We start from the raw sequence: 16,644 nt of genomic DNA, 5'->3' as shown, positions 1-16,644 counted from the left end.
TTGATTTGCAAAATAAATACATCACATTTAATTTTTTTTTTAACGTGATGGAATGTTAATGTCGTAGTGCTTGGTCAACGGTCAATTTCACAGTGAAAATGGAGAAAAGTGTGCTAAGCGGGTCGGCATAGTGTAAAAGAAAGAAAGAAAAAGACACTAAAGTACTGCCCTGTTACAACAAATACCGTCCATCTCAACATTTTAGAGGTAAAATGATTGTAACGGAATGAAAAAAAACAGACCTACAGGTCCTCACATGTCAGATTGAATGTCAGATTATGCAGGCTTAATATTGTAAGGCTTAAGTGATTCATCAACAAGCATGCTCTATCTGAAAAGTGTAGGCACAGCTCATTGCCACAGATTTGTGATTCAATGTCCCAGTCGTGGCAATTCATTTGACAAATTAATTTCATCCCATATATATATATATATATATATATATATATACATATATATATAATTTGAGCTATCCCTGAGATTCAAAGCCAGTTTCAAAACTATTTTTGACAGCGGACTGGGAAAACAAATTGGGCAGATGACAATAAGGAAGCAGACAATAGAGATCAGCGTTTGATTGTGTTCTCAGGAAAATGCCACCCACCATATACTTGCCAAGTCACGCACACCTCAATTTTCACATAATCGAGTCAACGGTGGTAAATGAGGATATAAATGGTTAATATTTGAATCTGAAACTCCTTAAAATGATCTTGGCAGGCTTTGGGTGATATAATATAATTTTCTACATTGAAAACTATCCAACTAAAAAAAAAATTACAACTATGTACCTACAGAAAGTGTTACAGACTTAAGAGGGTGGCTGCTTTCTGCTCCCTCCTCAAGCCATACTTTATGTCAGTTAATATATATTTTTTGTGATAACGGTTCAAAGTGTAATTAAAACATCAGGTGGCAGAACCTCTCTTGTTACAGTTGAGTTCACCTATAGACAAGCACAGAACAAGTACAGTTAGTGATGTGCCCCTTTCAGGAATGTTTAAGTCATGCTTCACACTGTGTTTGCCTGGAACAAATCAAAGCTCCTTCAATGTGAAATAAGAAGCCTCCTGTGAGTTAGGTACTACCTTTTTAAAAAATGGTCTCTCTCTTGTCTCAAACTAAATGTCACCACCCTACCATGTTATATGTTGGAGAAGAGTTTCTCCCTAGAAACGCCTATGCTTTTAGCGTAGGCGTATACAATTTATACTTGTGTAAAGATAAAAAAAACAGTTTGACCAACAAAGAGACATTGCGCCATGACTAGATAGAGATGAGGCAATGATGAGTCATGGCCTGAGCTGTTTTATTGGGAAATTTTGCAGTGCTGTTTTTGAGTAAATCAAAGGAAGGGCCTATTTTTTTTGTTTTTACTGACAATGCTTTGATCAAAATTTTAAATTGTATACTTGATGTCTATATATATATCATAATCAACCTTTCAATGTCAAAACACACTTGACTTGGTTTTCATGCCAGCACAACTCTCCAAAGCCCAACCTCTCCCTCAACTGCAATGTTGAGGGAGTCTTCTATGCAAATCTTCATTTAATCAGGCTAGTTCTAACAAGAAATGCCCAGTGGTATTTTTCCGCACACAAAAGGTCTGTACAGGTTACTACAAGAGTTCCAAAGTATTATTCATCACCCCATAAGGAACTTACCGGAGGGAGCATTATCATAAACATAAAGAAAAACACATGTCTGTATAACAACCTGTAAAACCTACAAGTAAGTTGAATTTAAGATCAAACCAATAATCAAAATATTTGCATAATAAAAAATTAAAAAAACAAACATTGCAGAGTTTTACCGATACCATCCAAAAAGCAAAGTACACATATAACATTCTTATAAATACCACTATCCAGACTTCTTAAGTTCATGTGGGCCATGGACGTTGATAAAGTGTAAGTGATCCCCTTGTTTCAGCTTAATTTGGGACACAATAAGATTTGGGCTGTGAGTTGGGGGGAGGGGGGGTGTTATCCTGAAGTTACGACCCACGCAAACTTTGTTATATTTTATTTGAAACTAGTACCGTTGTTGTGTATGTGGGATATAATGTGAGATGTTGTAAATGAAATGCAGCACACACCATGACTTTATACTATAAGTGCCCGAAGAAGCTTAACCCGCTAGGAAACAGGCTATCAACGTGGCCAAAAAGTTACTAAAATGACTAGTCTTATTTTAGGAACTGACAATATAGTGCTGAAGAGGAAAACATAAGTACTACGTTTAAAAAATAATTTGGGTTCACTTTATCTGTACAAATCTTTACAATATAAGTTGGATTTATCCCCAGTGCATAGCGGTCTTTCCCTTTCTTTCTCTCTCTCTCTCTCTCTCTCTCTCTCTCTCTCTCTCTCTCTCGCTCTCTCTCTCTCTCTATATATATATATATATATATATATATATACAGTATAATCAAAGAAATGTGAAGTACAATATCATCACAATATTCTATTTTCCTTTGTTTCTCCTTTCAAGGTGACAAAGTGATGATCCCTGTTTTCCAAAAGCTGCATCAAAGGCCACATTTTCTTTGCCAGACATATCAAAGCTGTGTGTCCTTCTACTTTAAGCTCTTGTCACAGAGGCCTCCCAGGGTCTTGAATTTGGGGCCCAGATCGCTGAGAAACTCAAGGTCGTCCCCCAGGTCCAGTGACAGCGTGTCCAGCGACTGAGCCCGGCTGCCTTGGCCCTCGTGGGTGAACACAGTGGGCCTGTACATCGGGTAGTCCCCAGGCACCTCCCCCAGCTCATACAGCTTCTGTAGGATCAACCAACAAGAGTGCATCTCAGAGGCGTCCGTCAAAGCAACGTCTAAATAAACACTAGGTTCTACAAATCCGTCAGCACTTGTCTCCTCTTGTATTAGAGAAAGGAGGCCAAGGTTTGTCGGTAAGCCAAAACAGACAGCCTCTGTCTCTCCCATGAACACTGAACATTTTAAATAAAGCATTGTGAATATTATTTGATCTACCGTGTGGGAAAATTAACGCAGTGCCCTAGTGTCTGACTGCCACTAGTGACAGGCGCCATGTCAAAAAGTGATTGCCTGCCAAAAATCTGATTCCTACAGTTGCTTTCATCTGGATCACAATGTCATAACGTGCCAGTACATAGCCTTTTGTCTTTTATTAGCAAAGGTGTGTCGTTAATGTTTTAAGCAACCCCATAATCACAAATGTTGCCAAAAAAGCTGAATCAGCCATGATATTTACGTTATTATAGGTAAAACTAGCTAATTTATTGTTTCTGATGTGTATACGTTGGCATGTGTCTAATAACCGGTAAAGGTTATAATAAAGTTCAGTCATTTATCATTTGTTATTGAATAACTTATATGTGGTTGATAGGTCAGATTTCCAGCATCTTCAGTGGACAGTACTGTGCGTACTTTCATATAGGGGACACTCCCACTTGGGATTGTCACTAGAAGGACGATTTTGACATTGTTTTATATGGAAAATCAACACCACATCTGAATGTGGTCAAATATGGGCCTTTAACATATCCTTAATAATATACAACTGTATATGAGTGTTTTGTTTAATGATTAGTTCATCATTATCTAGTAAAGCTTGTAAATGTTTGTTCTTTTAATGATTAGTAAATAATTAACTAAAGGCTTATAATATACTGTATGACTGAACAGTATTATGAAGTGAGACCTTTTAGCCTGGTTAAGACCTACGGAAACATGACTGAAAGTAGCATGATTTACTCAGGGATTCTATCTTAAAAAAGGATATGATCTCTTCTTCAATTATGACCCTGCCTTATTGGGCCTGCTCTATGCCCTGATTTATAACAAATCCAGTCCTTTTCCGTTATTTATATTTAAAGGTGCAAAACCACCCATAAAAGGCAAACGATACGTTTTTGAAACACCTGCTGTGCATGAGAATGGAAGAGTTCATCTTCCTGAGATTTCCAGGTCAATAAGAACATACATCAGGGGCATTTAATATGAAATGTAAAACACGTTTTACAACACAGTTGGCCAGCACCATTTATATGCCTGGTTCGCTCATCTATATAATGTCATTTATTTGCCTTTTTATAAGCATGTCTTGTAGCGATTTCAGTGGTTTGATTGTACACAGTCTAGGAAATGTGAGCACTGCCCATGGGTGTATATTTAGGCTATTATTATAGTTAATACATTTATAATTAACCTACTAGGCAAACAAACCTTCAACTTCAAGTTTAAACTTAAATTTCAACTTTTTGTAGTAGAAGTAAAAGTAGTAGCTTATATTAACTTATCGGTATAGATGTGAGCTAGATCACAATTAGGTCCTAATAATTTACGTTAGTATATGCTACACGTGAACCTCCTAGGCGCTTGCACACCGCCGCGCGGCAACCGCCCTTATAACCGCCTCACTGCCGGAGGGTTCAGCGTGGCGGTGTGAAGGGACAGGCGTTTTCAATAGCGGCTGCTGCTTCTGCTGAGCTGCTTTCACACCAGCCGCGCGGCAACTCGCCGCCTCCATTCGTTTCAATGAGGGAAGGGCGGCAGAGGGGAGGCGGTTACAAAAGCACAGACTTTGCCCTACCGCTTAGCTTTCCCCGTGTTGTAACTTTCGGCGGCATCAGCGGCAGCAGCAGCAGCAGCAGCTGCTTTTGAAAACGCCTGGCCCTTCAAACCGCCGCGCTGAACCCTCCGACAGCGAGGCGGTTAGGGCGGTTGCCGCGCGGCTGTGTGCAGATGGCGCAATTTGATTGGTTCGCTCTCTCGGGATATTGGGTAATATCCCATGATTGAGATCTCAAACTCGGGATATTGTTCGTCTCGCTAATAAAAACAAATAAACCGCTAATAAAAACAAATAAATCCCGGCAAAAAGTGTTATCTTGTTTATTTTTGGAGTGTTCAAGTGTAGTATACACAAACAAAATTATTAGGGCCAAACTAAACAAAACTAGCCTAGAATTGGCGATTAAGTGCAACGTAACAAGTTAGAAATATAGGATTATAGCAGCACTGGGCATGGGTAAATAGAACTTACGGTGTCTATGTGTTCTGCGATGAGCTGATCCGAGAGCAGGGTGGAGGCCTGTTTGCGTGAAACACTCTTAAAAAGAGACAGAATTGTGATCAGAACGTATAAGGTTTTAAAGAACAAGAAAAAATGCGTCCACACAGCATTAGTGAACGCAACTTACCCTGGCGGACATCATCCTACTGGAATTCCAAGATGAGGACTGAAAGTAAGTAGAAATCATGATTTGAAAACTGTTACGAAGGCCATCATATTTTTAAGGATCTCGTCCTAATGGATGACTTCAAGAAAGGCTACAGCGCCCTCCTGTGGACATAGAAGACACTGCAAGCACCTACCATGCTCCGACCGCCATTGCTCCTGTGAGACTCCCTGGGGTCTCCATTCCGCTGCTGCCCCTGTCTCAGACTTCGGAAGGAGTTCACCTGGGGGGTTGAAAGTGGTTTGGTGGTTGCGGTTGTGTGGAAGGGTTATGGGTGTGTTAGAACTGTACTTGACAACATGATATGTTCCAGTTTGATGTATGTTCTTGTTTGTTTGGTGAAACAAAAGGGTATTACCATCCTGGGTGCTGAGCTCTGGTAGTAGTCTGTCTCCTCGGTGGTTGTCTCGTACATCTGCGACATCTGAGACATCTGGGGGAGCGGAAGAATCAAAAAGGAGTCTTCACTCACAACCGACTTCAAAGATCTTTGTTTCTTCTTCAAGCGATAATACATAATAGCTGAAAAAGCATCAACAGTTACTTAGTTGTGTTTTAATAGTTATGGTCTGTGTCCCGTAGTGTTTTGAGCATGGGGAGTTGAAGAATATGTTGCTTCTCCCTTTCCGTCGGCTTTGCAACCATGTCTCTCTACTCTCTCTCTAATGTCGAGAGAGAAAGTGAACGCAGATGTTGAGTTTCACCATCACCTGACCCTAGATGATCCGCGCATCCCCAATAAACTGACATTTCATACAAAGACTTCATGCTTGATCTGCTGAGCTCATAAGCCCTCGCTGGCAGCAAGAGCTTGATGAAGAAAAGCCCAAAAATACAACGCAACCGATGCATGACATTAGACAAACCAAACAAAATCAATGTTGGTAACCCTTCCGTCATTCGTGTGTGGACATAGCATTGGCTGACGTGGATTTACACGTTGGGCGTGGGACTAAAGCTGTAGCCTGCCTCTCCCTTTAGGTCTGTGTAAGGCTGTGTGAGCAAGGCCGCCTTAATGCACGGGCTTACCTGGGCTGAAGCCCCAGGGCCTACGACTGTCAGGGGGCCTTTTTTATACTGGCTCATGAGAGGCCCCCCGATTGGCGTAGGCCCAAGACAATGTGATTTTTGATTTTGGGCTTACGTACCCCCCCCCCCCCCCCCCAACGGCAAAATGTCTGAAAATAATTGACACATCTTCATTGTAAGAACCCCTCTCAGGGAGCCTACGAACACTCTCAGCCCTAGGGCCCAATGGCAGTTAATGCAGGCCTGTGTGTGAGCCCTGCCGGTGGTGTGTGTGTGTGCACAAAGACACGCCTGCTGTGAGCTCCCTCTGATACCCAGGTAAAGTGGCCTGAGAAGGCTTGTTGCAATAAGTGGGGATGGGGATTGTGGTGTGTGTGTGTGTGTGTGTGTTTGTGTGTGTTTGTGTGTGTGTGTGCGTGTGTGTGTGTGTGTGTGTGTGTGTGTGTGTGTGCGTGTGTGTGTGTGTGTGTGTGTGTGTGGGGGGGGGGGGGTTCTGTGAACCTGCGTTCTTTCCAGCTTCTGCCCCTCTGTCACCGTCGGGCTGAAGGTGGGGGCGAAGTGGAGGGTGGGCTCCATCTGCATGTGTGTGGGTGGGACGGGGGGATGGGGGGGGCAGGAGGAGGAAGAGGTTGTTGTTGAAGGTCAGTTTTATCTTTCACTTAATATATATTCACTATTGAAGTATCATTATGCAATATTTACAGAAACACAAAACCGGCACTCAAATCCTGTCCATTTGTTTTTGCAAATCCAAACACACCCTCATGCAGACACAGTCAAGCACACACACACACACACACACACACACACACACACACACACACACACACACACACACGTGCAGTCATGCACATACACACACCCTCAAGCACATACACATACCTAAGACACACCCTCAAGCACATGCACACATACAACCACCCTAATGCACATACACATACACAAGACACAACCGTATGCACATAAACACACTCATGGAAATACACACTCAAAAACACACACACACACACACACACACACACACAGACCTTGCATGCAGAGCCCCCTCCCTCCTCGTTGTACATGATGAGCGACTGGTTGCCTTCACTCTGGGTGATTGCGATTTTCTGGAACTTGTTGCCGCATTCACACCTGAAGAGGAGCAGCAGCAGCACTGCGAATGTGTTCCATCGGGGTGAGTCAATATATAGGGTTGGTTTGTACGGTTGCAATTTGTCCCCATACAGCCCAGTTCTGTTCTGTACATATCCAGAGCTTCCCCAATGGCAAAACATAAAAACATAACATTTTTCATTTTTCACATTTTTGTGTGTTTGGTTTTTGTGTTATATTTTGTACAGGAGGGAGGACACGTGGGTGCAGACCTTTAAAAGGGGAGCGGAGGACTGACACTTGGGGAAACGGGCTGCCACAACATATATGTTTCATTTATTTCTAATATTTCGAGCAGACGAATTGTAACTAAAGCAATTTTCCCAAGGATCAATAAAGCAATCTGAATTGTATTTAGAGCCTTTAGTGGCTCGGGTTAAATGGAGCAAAAAGCTGCTGCAGAAAAAATATGAATTCAAATAGATGAGCAGACATACGAAAGAGTAACAGTGCACTGCTTGCCAGTCCGATGACTGACGGGCCGACGTTGGTTGAGGCCGGCAGCTTCCCGCGGCATGTGTCCCCTCCGCCGCAGTCGCAAATGACCAACGCCATCACCACGTCCTTCACCCCTCCAATGCCCTGCTGGTCCTTGATGACCAGCGGTATAGAGTAGTTGCCGTAGGGCAGGCTCTTCAGCATTACCAGCCCCGCTTCCTCCCCTAAAGACGGCCAAGAGGAACAAGAAGAAATGTTTGCATTGAAATTGAAATTTCAAACTTTAATCTAAAGTAAATTAAAGAGAACAAAATAAATGGGAAATGGATCGATTTACCAATGGCAGGGTCAATTTTCCAATTCTGCTTCAGTTCCTTGTCTTCCGACCCCAGGGAGAAGGAGAATGGTCCGCTGAATGGAGGTAAGTCTGAATCAAAAGCGTAAACCATCAGCGTGTTGACTTTGTTAGCGCACATCACCCCGCTGTTGTTGACAAGCCCTGGGAAGTGGTCGTTGATGTCCCCCAGGTGGACAAGGATAGTGCTGGTGGCAGTGGCCGGGGGCTCCCCTAGAAGTCCAAAGATATATTTTTTTACTGTTTTACCCACCGCGTGCATTGATGTATGTTTTTATTAAATGTTGCAGTTTACCTATGTGTATATATAAATGTGTACACACATTGTATTTGTGTATTTGTCTACGTGGCGAGCCGTCTTGTGTATCTCATACCATTGTCTATGGCAGCGACTACGATTTTGTAAACGTTGGCTTCGTCAACAAACGGCGACTCTCGGTCCATCTTCTTAGCTGTATGGACTATGCCCGTCTTGGGGTCGATGCTGGCCCAGCCTGCGGGGTCTTCAAGTATCGTAAACCTGGTTATACAACATGAGGACGGGTAGAGAGTCAGGAAGATGAAGGGAAAGAGGGAGAGGTTGTTTCTGTGTCAAATAATCTGGCCTGATGAGCCACCCACCGGATTTTGTCTACGTCTGAATCGTCATCACTGATCGTTGGTTCGAACAGTTTTTGGCCGGGTTCATCCTCCTCTCTCTGATACACGTCCGTCACCTTCCTGCCAAATTTAGGGGGGTCGTTGACATCGATGACCTTCACGGTGATGTTGATGATGTCCGTTTCGGGGGTGACTATTTTGTATCCGGGCTTCTTAGACGCACAAACAAACAGTTTCTCCTCGTTCTCCACTCCGATCTGCAGGGTGCTGTTGGTTGTCCTTTCAAAATCCCTGCCCTGTAGAAATGGTATAGAAGATTTAATAAATTGCTATGTCTATCTCAGTCAGGCTAGGTTCTACTGATGGCTGAATCAAAGTGCTGCAAAGCTCTGAGTTAGGTTGCACAAATGTTCTGGCTTGCTGTCACTATGTTCTTTGACGACTGTGGAAAACCAAAGTGTACCTTGACCACCGTGAGGATGCCCTCGTTGGTCAATGGGTCAGTGGTGATATCATAGATTTTGTCTTCATTCCCTTTGACGAAGAAATACTTGGCCCTCCAGGCAGCGGTATTAGGGGTGTCTTTATCTTCAACTCCCACACGCAAGACCTCCTTGTTGGTTTCCATCTCCATAACCTGCCCTTTGTACTGGATGTGCAGGTGGTACATATAACAGGATGGCACGTTAGCAAATGAGTTCGGCTTAGCTTAGGCCCTTCATCGGCCTTAAGATGAAGTCGTCTACAATATTTACCTCTCTCTCTTTGAATCTGGGAAGATGACTGTTGCCGTCTGTAATATCCAGATTGATCACAGCAGTGGAGGAGAGGGGTGGCTTCCCATGGTCTTTCGCCTCAACAATGACCTTGTACTTCTTCACTTTCTGTAAAATAACACTTCATCAAAGTTGTTCTACTGTTTATTCCTTTGTGTGTTTGTGTGTGTGTGTGCATGCGTGTGTCAATGCGTGCTGAATTTGCGTGTGTGAGCATGCATATCTGTGTGTGTAAGATAAGGAGATGAGAAAATATCATACTTTATTGATAACAGATGGAGAATTTATGTATGTGTGTGTGTATGTGTGTGTGCGTGCGTGTGCGTGCGTGTGTTTGTGTGTGTGTGTGTGTGTGTGTGTTTATGTGTGTGTGTGTTTGTGTGTATTCATGTGAGTGAGGTTATGGGTGTGTTGTTGGTTTTCTTTTTTTTATTCCCAGGGGAGCCTCACATCATAGTCAAAGCACCCATCGAAGGAAAGCTGCGCCTTTTTGGAATTGGGAGTATTCGCTAATTTCAGCAACGGTTCTTTGGGTTCCTGTGACACAATCCTGATGGTGAAGGAAGAGTTGATGGTGTTCTCCTCGTCCTTGTCCTCTACTACCAGCCACACTGGGAGCCAGCCTTTGAGAAAACATCTGGTGTTAAGAAGTTTCAAGACACTCAAAGAAACCTTTCATGCATTTGAAATCCAGCTATATACCAAATAATTTAAAAAAAGATGTATACATACATATAAACATACATAAAGGTCAAAGGTCACGATGGATAGAAAACACAATGTTATGGTCACTATGTGTAACTTTTCAACTATAGCTTGAAAACACCTTGATATAGCTGTACTCAATGCTAATCAATAGTGATTTAACTAACGTAATCAATAAAGTCATATCCAATGATTGATAAAGAAAAAGATATATATACATGCTGAATCTTACTATCGACGCTCCAAATACCCTTCCAGTTCTGACATATTTCAAGCTGATCTGGCCTGGTTGGTCAATCACAACCATTCATCTAATAAGTGGTGGGTGGGGTGGGTTTAAATAGACTGTGAGGAATTGTCGTAAACAACCAAGATGGCGGCCACTGATGTGGCTATCCATACAGTATTAAAGAAACTGTAATGTATAATTTCTCTAAATGAAAAACAAACAAATGCACTTAAAGCCTTTGTTGATTAGAAAGATGTGTTTAATCAACCAACTGGCCCCTAAGCACTATGTCACACACATTGTTGCTCTGAATGGTTGTAGGTCTACCCAATTGTGTCTGTTGAGACATTTTGGTATGAGTTTGTTGATATGGTTAGTTGGAACTGAGAGGTTCCAGACTGGTACGCATTTTCGATTGGTCTGGCATTGTCTCACTTATACAGCTCTATACTGTTATACTACTGATAAATGAACTTACCTTCTTCTGTGGTCTCCCTCAGAGTGGCTCTCATGATATCACTTTTAAACCTAGGTGGGTTGTCATTAATGTCTATTATGTTGACATCAAAGGCCAGAGTTCTGTCAATACTTTCGCCAGTTGCTCTGTTCTGGATATCAAATTTAATCTATGGAAAAAAGGGGTCAAATTAAATAATTGCATGCGTCATATACATGTAATTAATTTTTGCTCCTTTCATTGTCTATCCAGAATACCTCTGATGTTCTCTTTTTTACCTTTGTATTTATGCTATGATTGTTATTGTTATTGTTATTAATATTATAGAGGTACGTATGCTAAATATATAGTTGCATTTCCAGTTAACTTGAATGCTCTAGCACAGGGGGGCCCAAATTCTTCCAAAATGTAATCGTGGGGAGGCTCGTGGGCCAAAATTTAAATTTTTCAGTATATTTAGTCAAATATGTGGGAGGCGTCTGAACAGGATAGGAGCTCAACAGCGCCACCCTATGTTACAATGTTATTCTAGGGTCAGGAATGGAATGCACCAATAAATAATATTCAATGAGAGCGAGCGCAGATTCCGAGCGCTGATGGCGGAAAACAATAATATATACAGTGGGTAAGGCGCGGGCCAAATAAAATCGGTCACGGGCCAAGTTTGGCCCGCGGGCCCCAAATTGGGCAGCCCTGCTCTAGCAGCACACCTTATAATGATGAGATATTTATAACACATAGCATCTTACTTGAAGTGTTAACAAATCTACAACAGCTGATACTTTTGAAAGAGTTTGGCATGCTTGGGTACAAAGAAATGCTATTTTTTAATTAAAAGTAGTAATGATAAAGGCACAGCATTTCTCATGCGGAGATGTGGCTAAACAAAGTTGACATTAGCCTAGCATATTATATGCTTGACTAAGGATGTTGACAAAGGACTTTACAGTACTACAACTCTCTCTCCTCTCGATATGATGGGGTATCTCAAACAAAAAATCCCATGATGCATTCTGACCTACAATACAGACTCTGTATTCCTGTGTGTTTGCTTACATGGAAAATGGGGTCTGTCTCTCTGTCGATCTTCCTGAGGACGATGACCTCCCCAGATGTGTCATTGATGGAGAACACTCCCATGGGGAGTTCGGTCACACCGTTACCAGAGATAGAAAACTTGTGTGTGTCTTCCATCTTTTTGGTTCTATCATTAAACATCTGATGAGACACACGCACACACACACACACACACACACACACACACACACACACACACACACACACACACACACACACACACACACACACACACACACACACACACACACACACACACACACACACACAGTCTGTTACAGTCTCACAGTCCTCACTGTAGGACTGTAAAGACTGTAACTGTAATAGGACTTGTTATGACAGCCATGTTGACAAAATGCAATGAGGTTCAGCAATCAACAAATATGAATGATGGACAAAAACAATAATGAACTAAACAAGATGAATGAATGCCTTTCGTTACCGTCGTGAGTACTTTTGGGAATGGTCCATTGTCTTCCTCTACCAGTTCAAAGGTGGAAAGAACCCACCTTCTCTTGGAGCGCCACAACAGATCCTGTGGGCCAGAGACAAGGTCACGTTATTTTATATTTTGGGTAGAAAAGGTAAAAGGTTACACTTTTGAAATAAATTGAGTTTGAAATGTTAGTCACATACTCGTTTTTCCCGCTTATGCTCAGGGCAGTTGTTGCCATGGGCTTCTGCAATCATCATGACGACCTTGAAATCCATTGGGAACAATCAATAGTCAGGTAGGGCAAACTACTACTGTTTTTAATTGTCTTTAATAAATTGTCTTTAATAAATTGGCCATTGTCTTTAATAAAGATTTAGTCACTAGTAGTTAGGAACATGTTTTCTTAACACAACTTAGGTTATTATGTTCCTGCTTCTCTTCTAATGGGTTTAATTATTAATCAGCCCCGGGTGTATAAATGTATAATTGTCAGGTATACGATCACTCTAGATTCTAGGGAGTCTAGCATAGGATCTGGGTTTATATTTGTACCCCATTTCCCATTTTCCTCATATTTTCTTTTTCTTTCCACACACTAAAATGTACAACATATACATGATATCCTTCCTGATTGTGATCGTAAAACCTCCCTGATCTTGTGTGGTCTATTAATTTCACCTCTGCGGCTGGCCATCCCACTACTGACACCAAAACTAGTTTGCCTATTAAAGTACTTCTTTATGGAACAAAGCAAGAGAGAGAAGATTATAATCAGAGAAGTGCAACAGATTTGAACTGTTTAAAATCTGAGGAACTCAGGAACTATACCAATCCTCTGAGCTCTCCCCTCTGTCGTTGGAAGGAGTTCACAACCATGATCCCACCTCGCTCAAATAACCAAGAGGGAAATCCCCGTCACCCGACATCTCCACAATGGGCTTTCAAAACAGAGAGTTAGTAGTACCCTACACCCTGTAGTAGCTAACAATACACACAATCAACCCCAGGTATTGTTCCGGCAAGAACGATCCCTTTGTCTCCAGGCGAAGACATTGAAAAAGCTCTTCTTCGCTTTGAGCGCAAGGTTAGTCTGAGCTTGCCACCTCTTTCCTCTTCGCGCTCACAAGGCACTAGAGGCCTATTCAGCAATATAGGAGCAGTTGATCAATCTTTACTCTGACCTTAAAGTTGCACTGCTTGCTAAATTGGACATATCTCCGGAGAAATACTGACTACAGTTTCGTTCAACCATTGTGTGACTTTGTGAGGCTCCATTAGAGTCTTATCAAAGATAAAGGGGGAAGAATAAGAGCAAATTACAGTATCATCAATTCTACAACTGAGGCTAGGAATGTTACCAAATTACATTAAAACGTGGAAAAATAACATGAACCTGACAATGGACTAACAGCAGCTAAACTGGCCACCCAGTATTTAGATGCTCAGAGCGGATTCAAGCCAGCACTTTGGAAATATAACACAGGAGGATTTCTTTCAGATGTAAAAGGGGTTCCCTGCCAGAGTAGGGACCATATAGGTGGTCAAGGTCAGGACAGCAGCGGGGCATAGGGCTCATGTCCCATGAAAAGGCCAAAACTGTCAATGTTTTGCTATGTTCCCTGTCCAGCAGCAGAGGGAACTGTCTCTTCTGAAACAAAACACTTTGATCTATCGTCAACCTGTTAATGCTTTGATTTATATCTGTTAGTAACTAAGTGCCCCTCATAAAAAAATCCTTTATGTCGTGGGAAATTTGTCATACCGAGTAATTATAGGTTTACAACAGGGAGGAACAGTCAGGGTCCTTCTAGGCCATCAGAGAGGGCCTAAGATATTCTAGATATTAATTTATTTTTATTAATTAATAATTTGACAATCAACATCAGAACAAAAATGTTTCTGAGGAAATAAACCCTTCAAACCTGCCTATTCCATTTGTGTTGGAATCTGAAGGGTTAAATGAAAGAAGCCACTTGTCAGCCTATCCGAATGCTGCTGACTCAGTGGTTGGGAAGGAAAACACTATGCAGCTCTGTGATTGGTGGTACCGCTATAATTTTACAGAGGGGCCGAGTAATAGTAATTCAATGAGACTAATTTCAAATGACCAATGTGAGGAACACGAATCACAGACCAATAAACTAGCTAGTTATCTTTAAGGTCGTGATTTGGTTTACTTCACAATGGCAGCCGCTGCGAGTAACGTAACCGATATTGAGGATGACATTGTTTCTGATTTTTTATGTACGCCGTTTTCTAGACCCACACCAGAGCGTAAATTTAAATAAACCAAAGCTTCTGGAATGAATTTCAACTCCACCAACAATTGCGATACCCGTGGATGACTCGATCCACCAAAGAGAAAAAGCTTTACTGTTGGGATCGTTTGATTTGTCTGCTGTCATGCGTTTTGCACCCTGGGCGCTATTCTCCTGAAGTTCACACACAGCTTGTGCAATGACATGATTATTTGTCCGGAGGATACGCCGGTTTGTTTAAGAGATAACTGTTCCATGGATGACACAAAAGTCCCGGAAAACCAAACAACAACAGCAACTTTGTGTCCGACACAGATAGAGATTGGGACACACTTTCTTGTTTTTGCTAAGCCAGTGTTCCCACAGGCCTCTACAGGGTTCTCACCTTTCAAACTCGTTAATGGGTTCTCCATTCATGCCCTCTTGACTTTTTAAAGAAGTCTTAAGAGAGAAATTCAAATGATTCTTATGTGCCTCAAATGAGGGATGACTTGAAGACCTACTGAGCAAAGGCCAGATATAATCTCCAGAAAGCCCAGGGGAAACAGAACAGCTGGTATGACTTAAAAGCCTGGGAGCAGGAGTTGGAACCCAGTCAGAAGGTTGCTCCTCTGCTACATACCACTAGCAACAAACTGTAGGCTCAGTGACCTTATTCAGTCAGTCATTGAATTGATCTGATGGCATACAAATTCTCCCACCCACATATAATTAAGTCCGGTCAGGTCTACCACATAAGCGACCAAATCCAACTTCCTACAGGGAAAAGCCTGTATAGCCTCCTCTTGCCGAAGTTGAAAGCTGTTAATCTCACACAGGATGTCAGGATGGAGGATGAATCAGAATAAACAGATCTTTCTGACCTAGCTGTTAACACACCAATCATTCGTGATAATTTGCCAACCAAACAGGCACAGAAACTTTGACAACTTTTTTCTCGTGGACGTATGGTGTTCCCAGGTTTTCCACTGAACAGTCTGGGGTAATACTGTTCAGTGGAAAACCCGGGAAAATCATACGTCCACGAGCCTGCCGTATATCTGAACGACTTATCTACCCTCTCATCCAGGAATTCAAATCCATGCATGAACTTGGAATAATTTAGCCATCAAATAGCGATTTTAGTAATCCAATAGTTCTTGTTCCAAAGAATGAAGCCATCCCAAGGATACGCAATGACCAGAACAAACTAAAATCGGTATCAAACTTTTATGCCTTTCGGACTACAGGGAGTTCCTGCAACCTTTCAACGTCTCATGGACAAAGTTTTACAAGGATATATCGGCACAGTTTATTTAGCTGACATCATATTCAGTAGTTCCTGGGAACAGCATTTACTCTGAGTTGGCCACATCCTGGTCAAGATTTGTAGAGCTGGTCTACCATCCTTTATCTTAGTCGCTAACTTCAACCAAGAGAGACAATGTATTACACCATTGAACGAGATTGCTTGGCCATCAAGTGGGCCCTTGAATCCCTGAATTACTATCTATGAGGACAAACGTTCATTCTTGAAACCGACCAAAGGGCACTAACGTGGATTGAAGGATAAAAATGCCTGGGTGACCCACTTGTACAACCACTCAGCTTCAGCTTCCAGCATCAATCAGGAAAGTCTAATCGTTTTGCAGACTACCCATCTAGGCTACAAGAACTGACCCTCACTAGAGAGGGGGAAGGTAGGGTGACAATGAGCTCTAAGTCACTAACTTCAATATCCTGTAACGGTTCTCCTTACATCAACATATAAAACACACTTTAACCACCTTTACCTAATAGCTTCAAGAAACACATAATCTCACCAAATGACTTACTGGCCAAAGAGAACATGTATACCTGGTGCCCTTTATACCTAAAGGTAAAGAGCTAAATAATTGGTTCAAATGGCTGGTGAGGTGCTTTTAGCCAA

At 42.1% G+C, this 16,644-nt stretch overlaps 1 protein-coding gene across 1 annotated transcript in view; it reads right to left on the bottom strand.

The window, feature by feature from the left end:
* Positions 1 to 1,888: 1,888 nt before the first annotated feature.
* cdh26.1 (cadherin 26, tandem duplicate 1) overlaps positions 1,889 to 16,644 on the bottom strand; it is a gene marked incomplete at its 5' end in the record, with an annotated part of 15,869 nt that continues 1,113 nt past the window's right edge. The window contains 18 exon segments of the mRNA XM_079740888.1: positions 1,889 to 2,779; positions 5,028 to 5,093; positions 5,185 to 5,223; positions 5,360 to 5,446; positions 5,582 to 5,656; positions 6,754 to 6,828; positions 7,281 to 7,405; positions 7,842 to 8,066; positions 8,180 to 8,410; positions 8,572 to 8,717; positions 8,819 to 9,093; positions 9,261 to 9,446; positions 9,553 to 9,681; positions 10,024 to 10,196; positions 10,986 to 11,133; positions 12,021 to 12,182; positions 12,484 to 12,576; positions 12,678 to 12,740. Coding sequence (XP_079597014.1) covers positions 2,582 to 2,779; positions 5,028 to 5,093; positions 5,185 to 5,223; positions 5,360 to 5,446; positions 5,582 to 5,656; positions 6,754 to 6,828; positions 7,281 to 7,405; positions 7,842 to 8,066; positions 8,180 to 8,410; positions 8,572 to 8,717; positions 8,819 to 9,093; positions 9,261 to 9,446; positions 9,553 to 9,681; positions 10,024 to 10,196; positions 10,986 to 11,133; positions 12,021 to 12,182; positions 12,484 to 12,576; positions 12,678 to 12,740 — 2,496 coding nt within the window. The 3' untranslated portion in view covers positions 1,889 to 2,581.

This window comes from Pollachius pollachius (assembly GCF_949987615.1).
Source record: "Pollachius pollachius genome assembly, chromosome: 8".
Lineage (NCBI taxonomy): Eukaryota > Metazoa > Chordata > Actinopteri > Gadiformes > Gadidae > Pollachius > Pollachius pollachius.
This window is presented reverse-complemented; position numbering and strand designations above follow the sequence as displayed.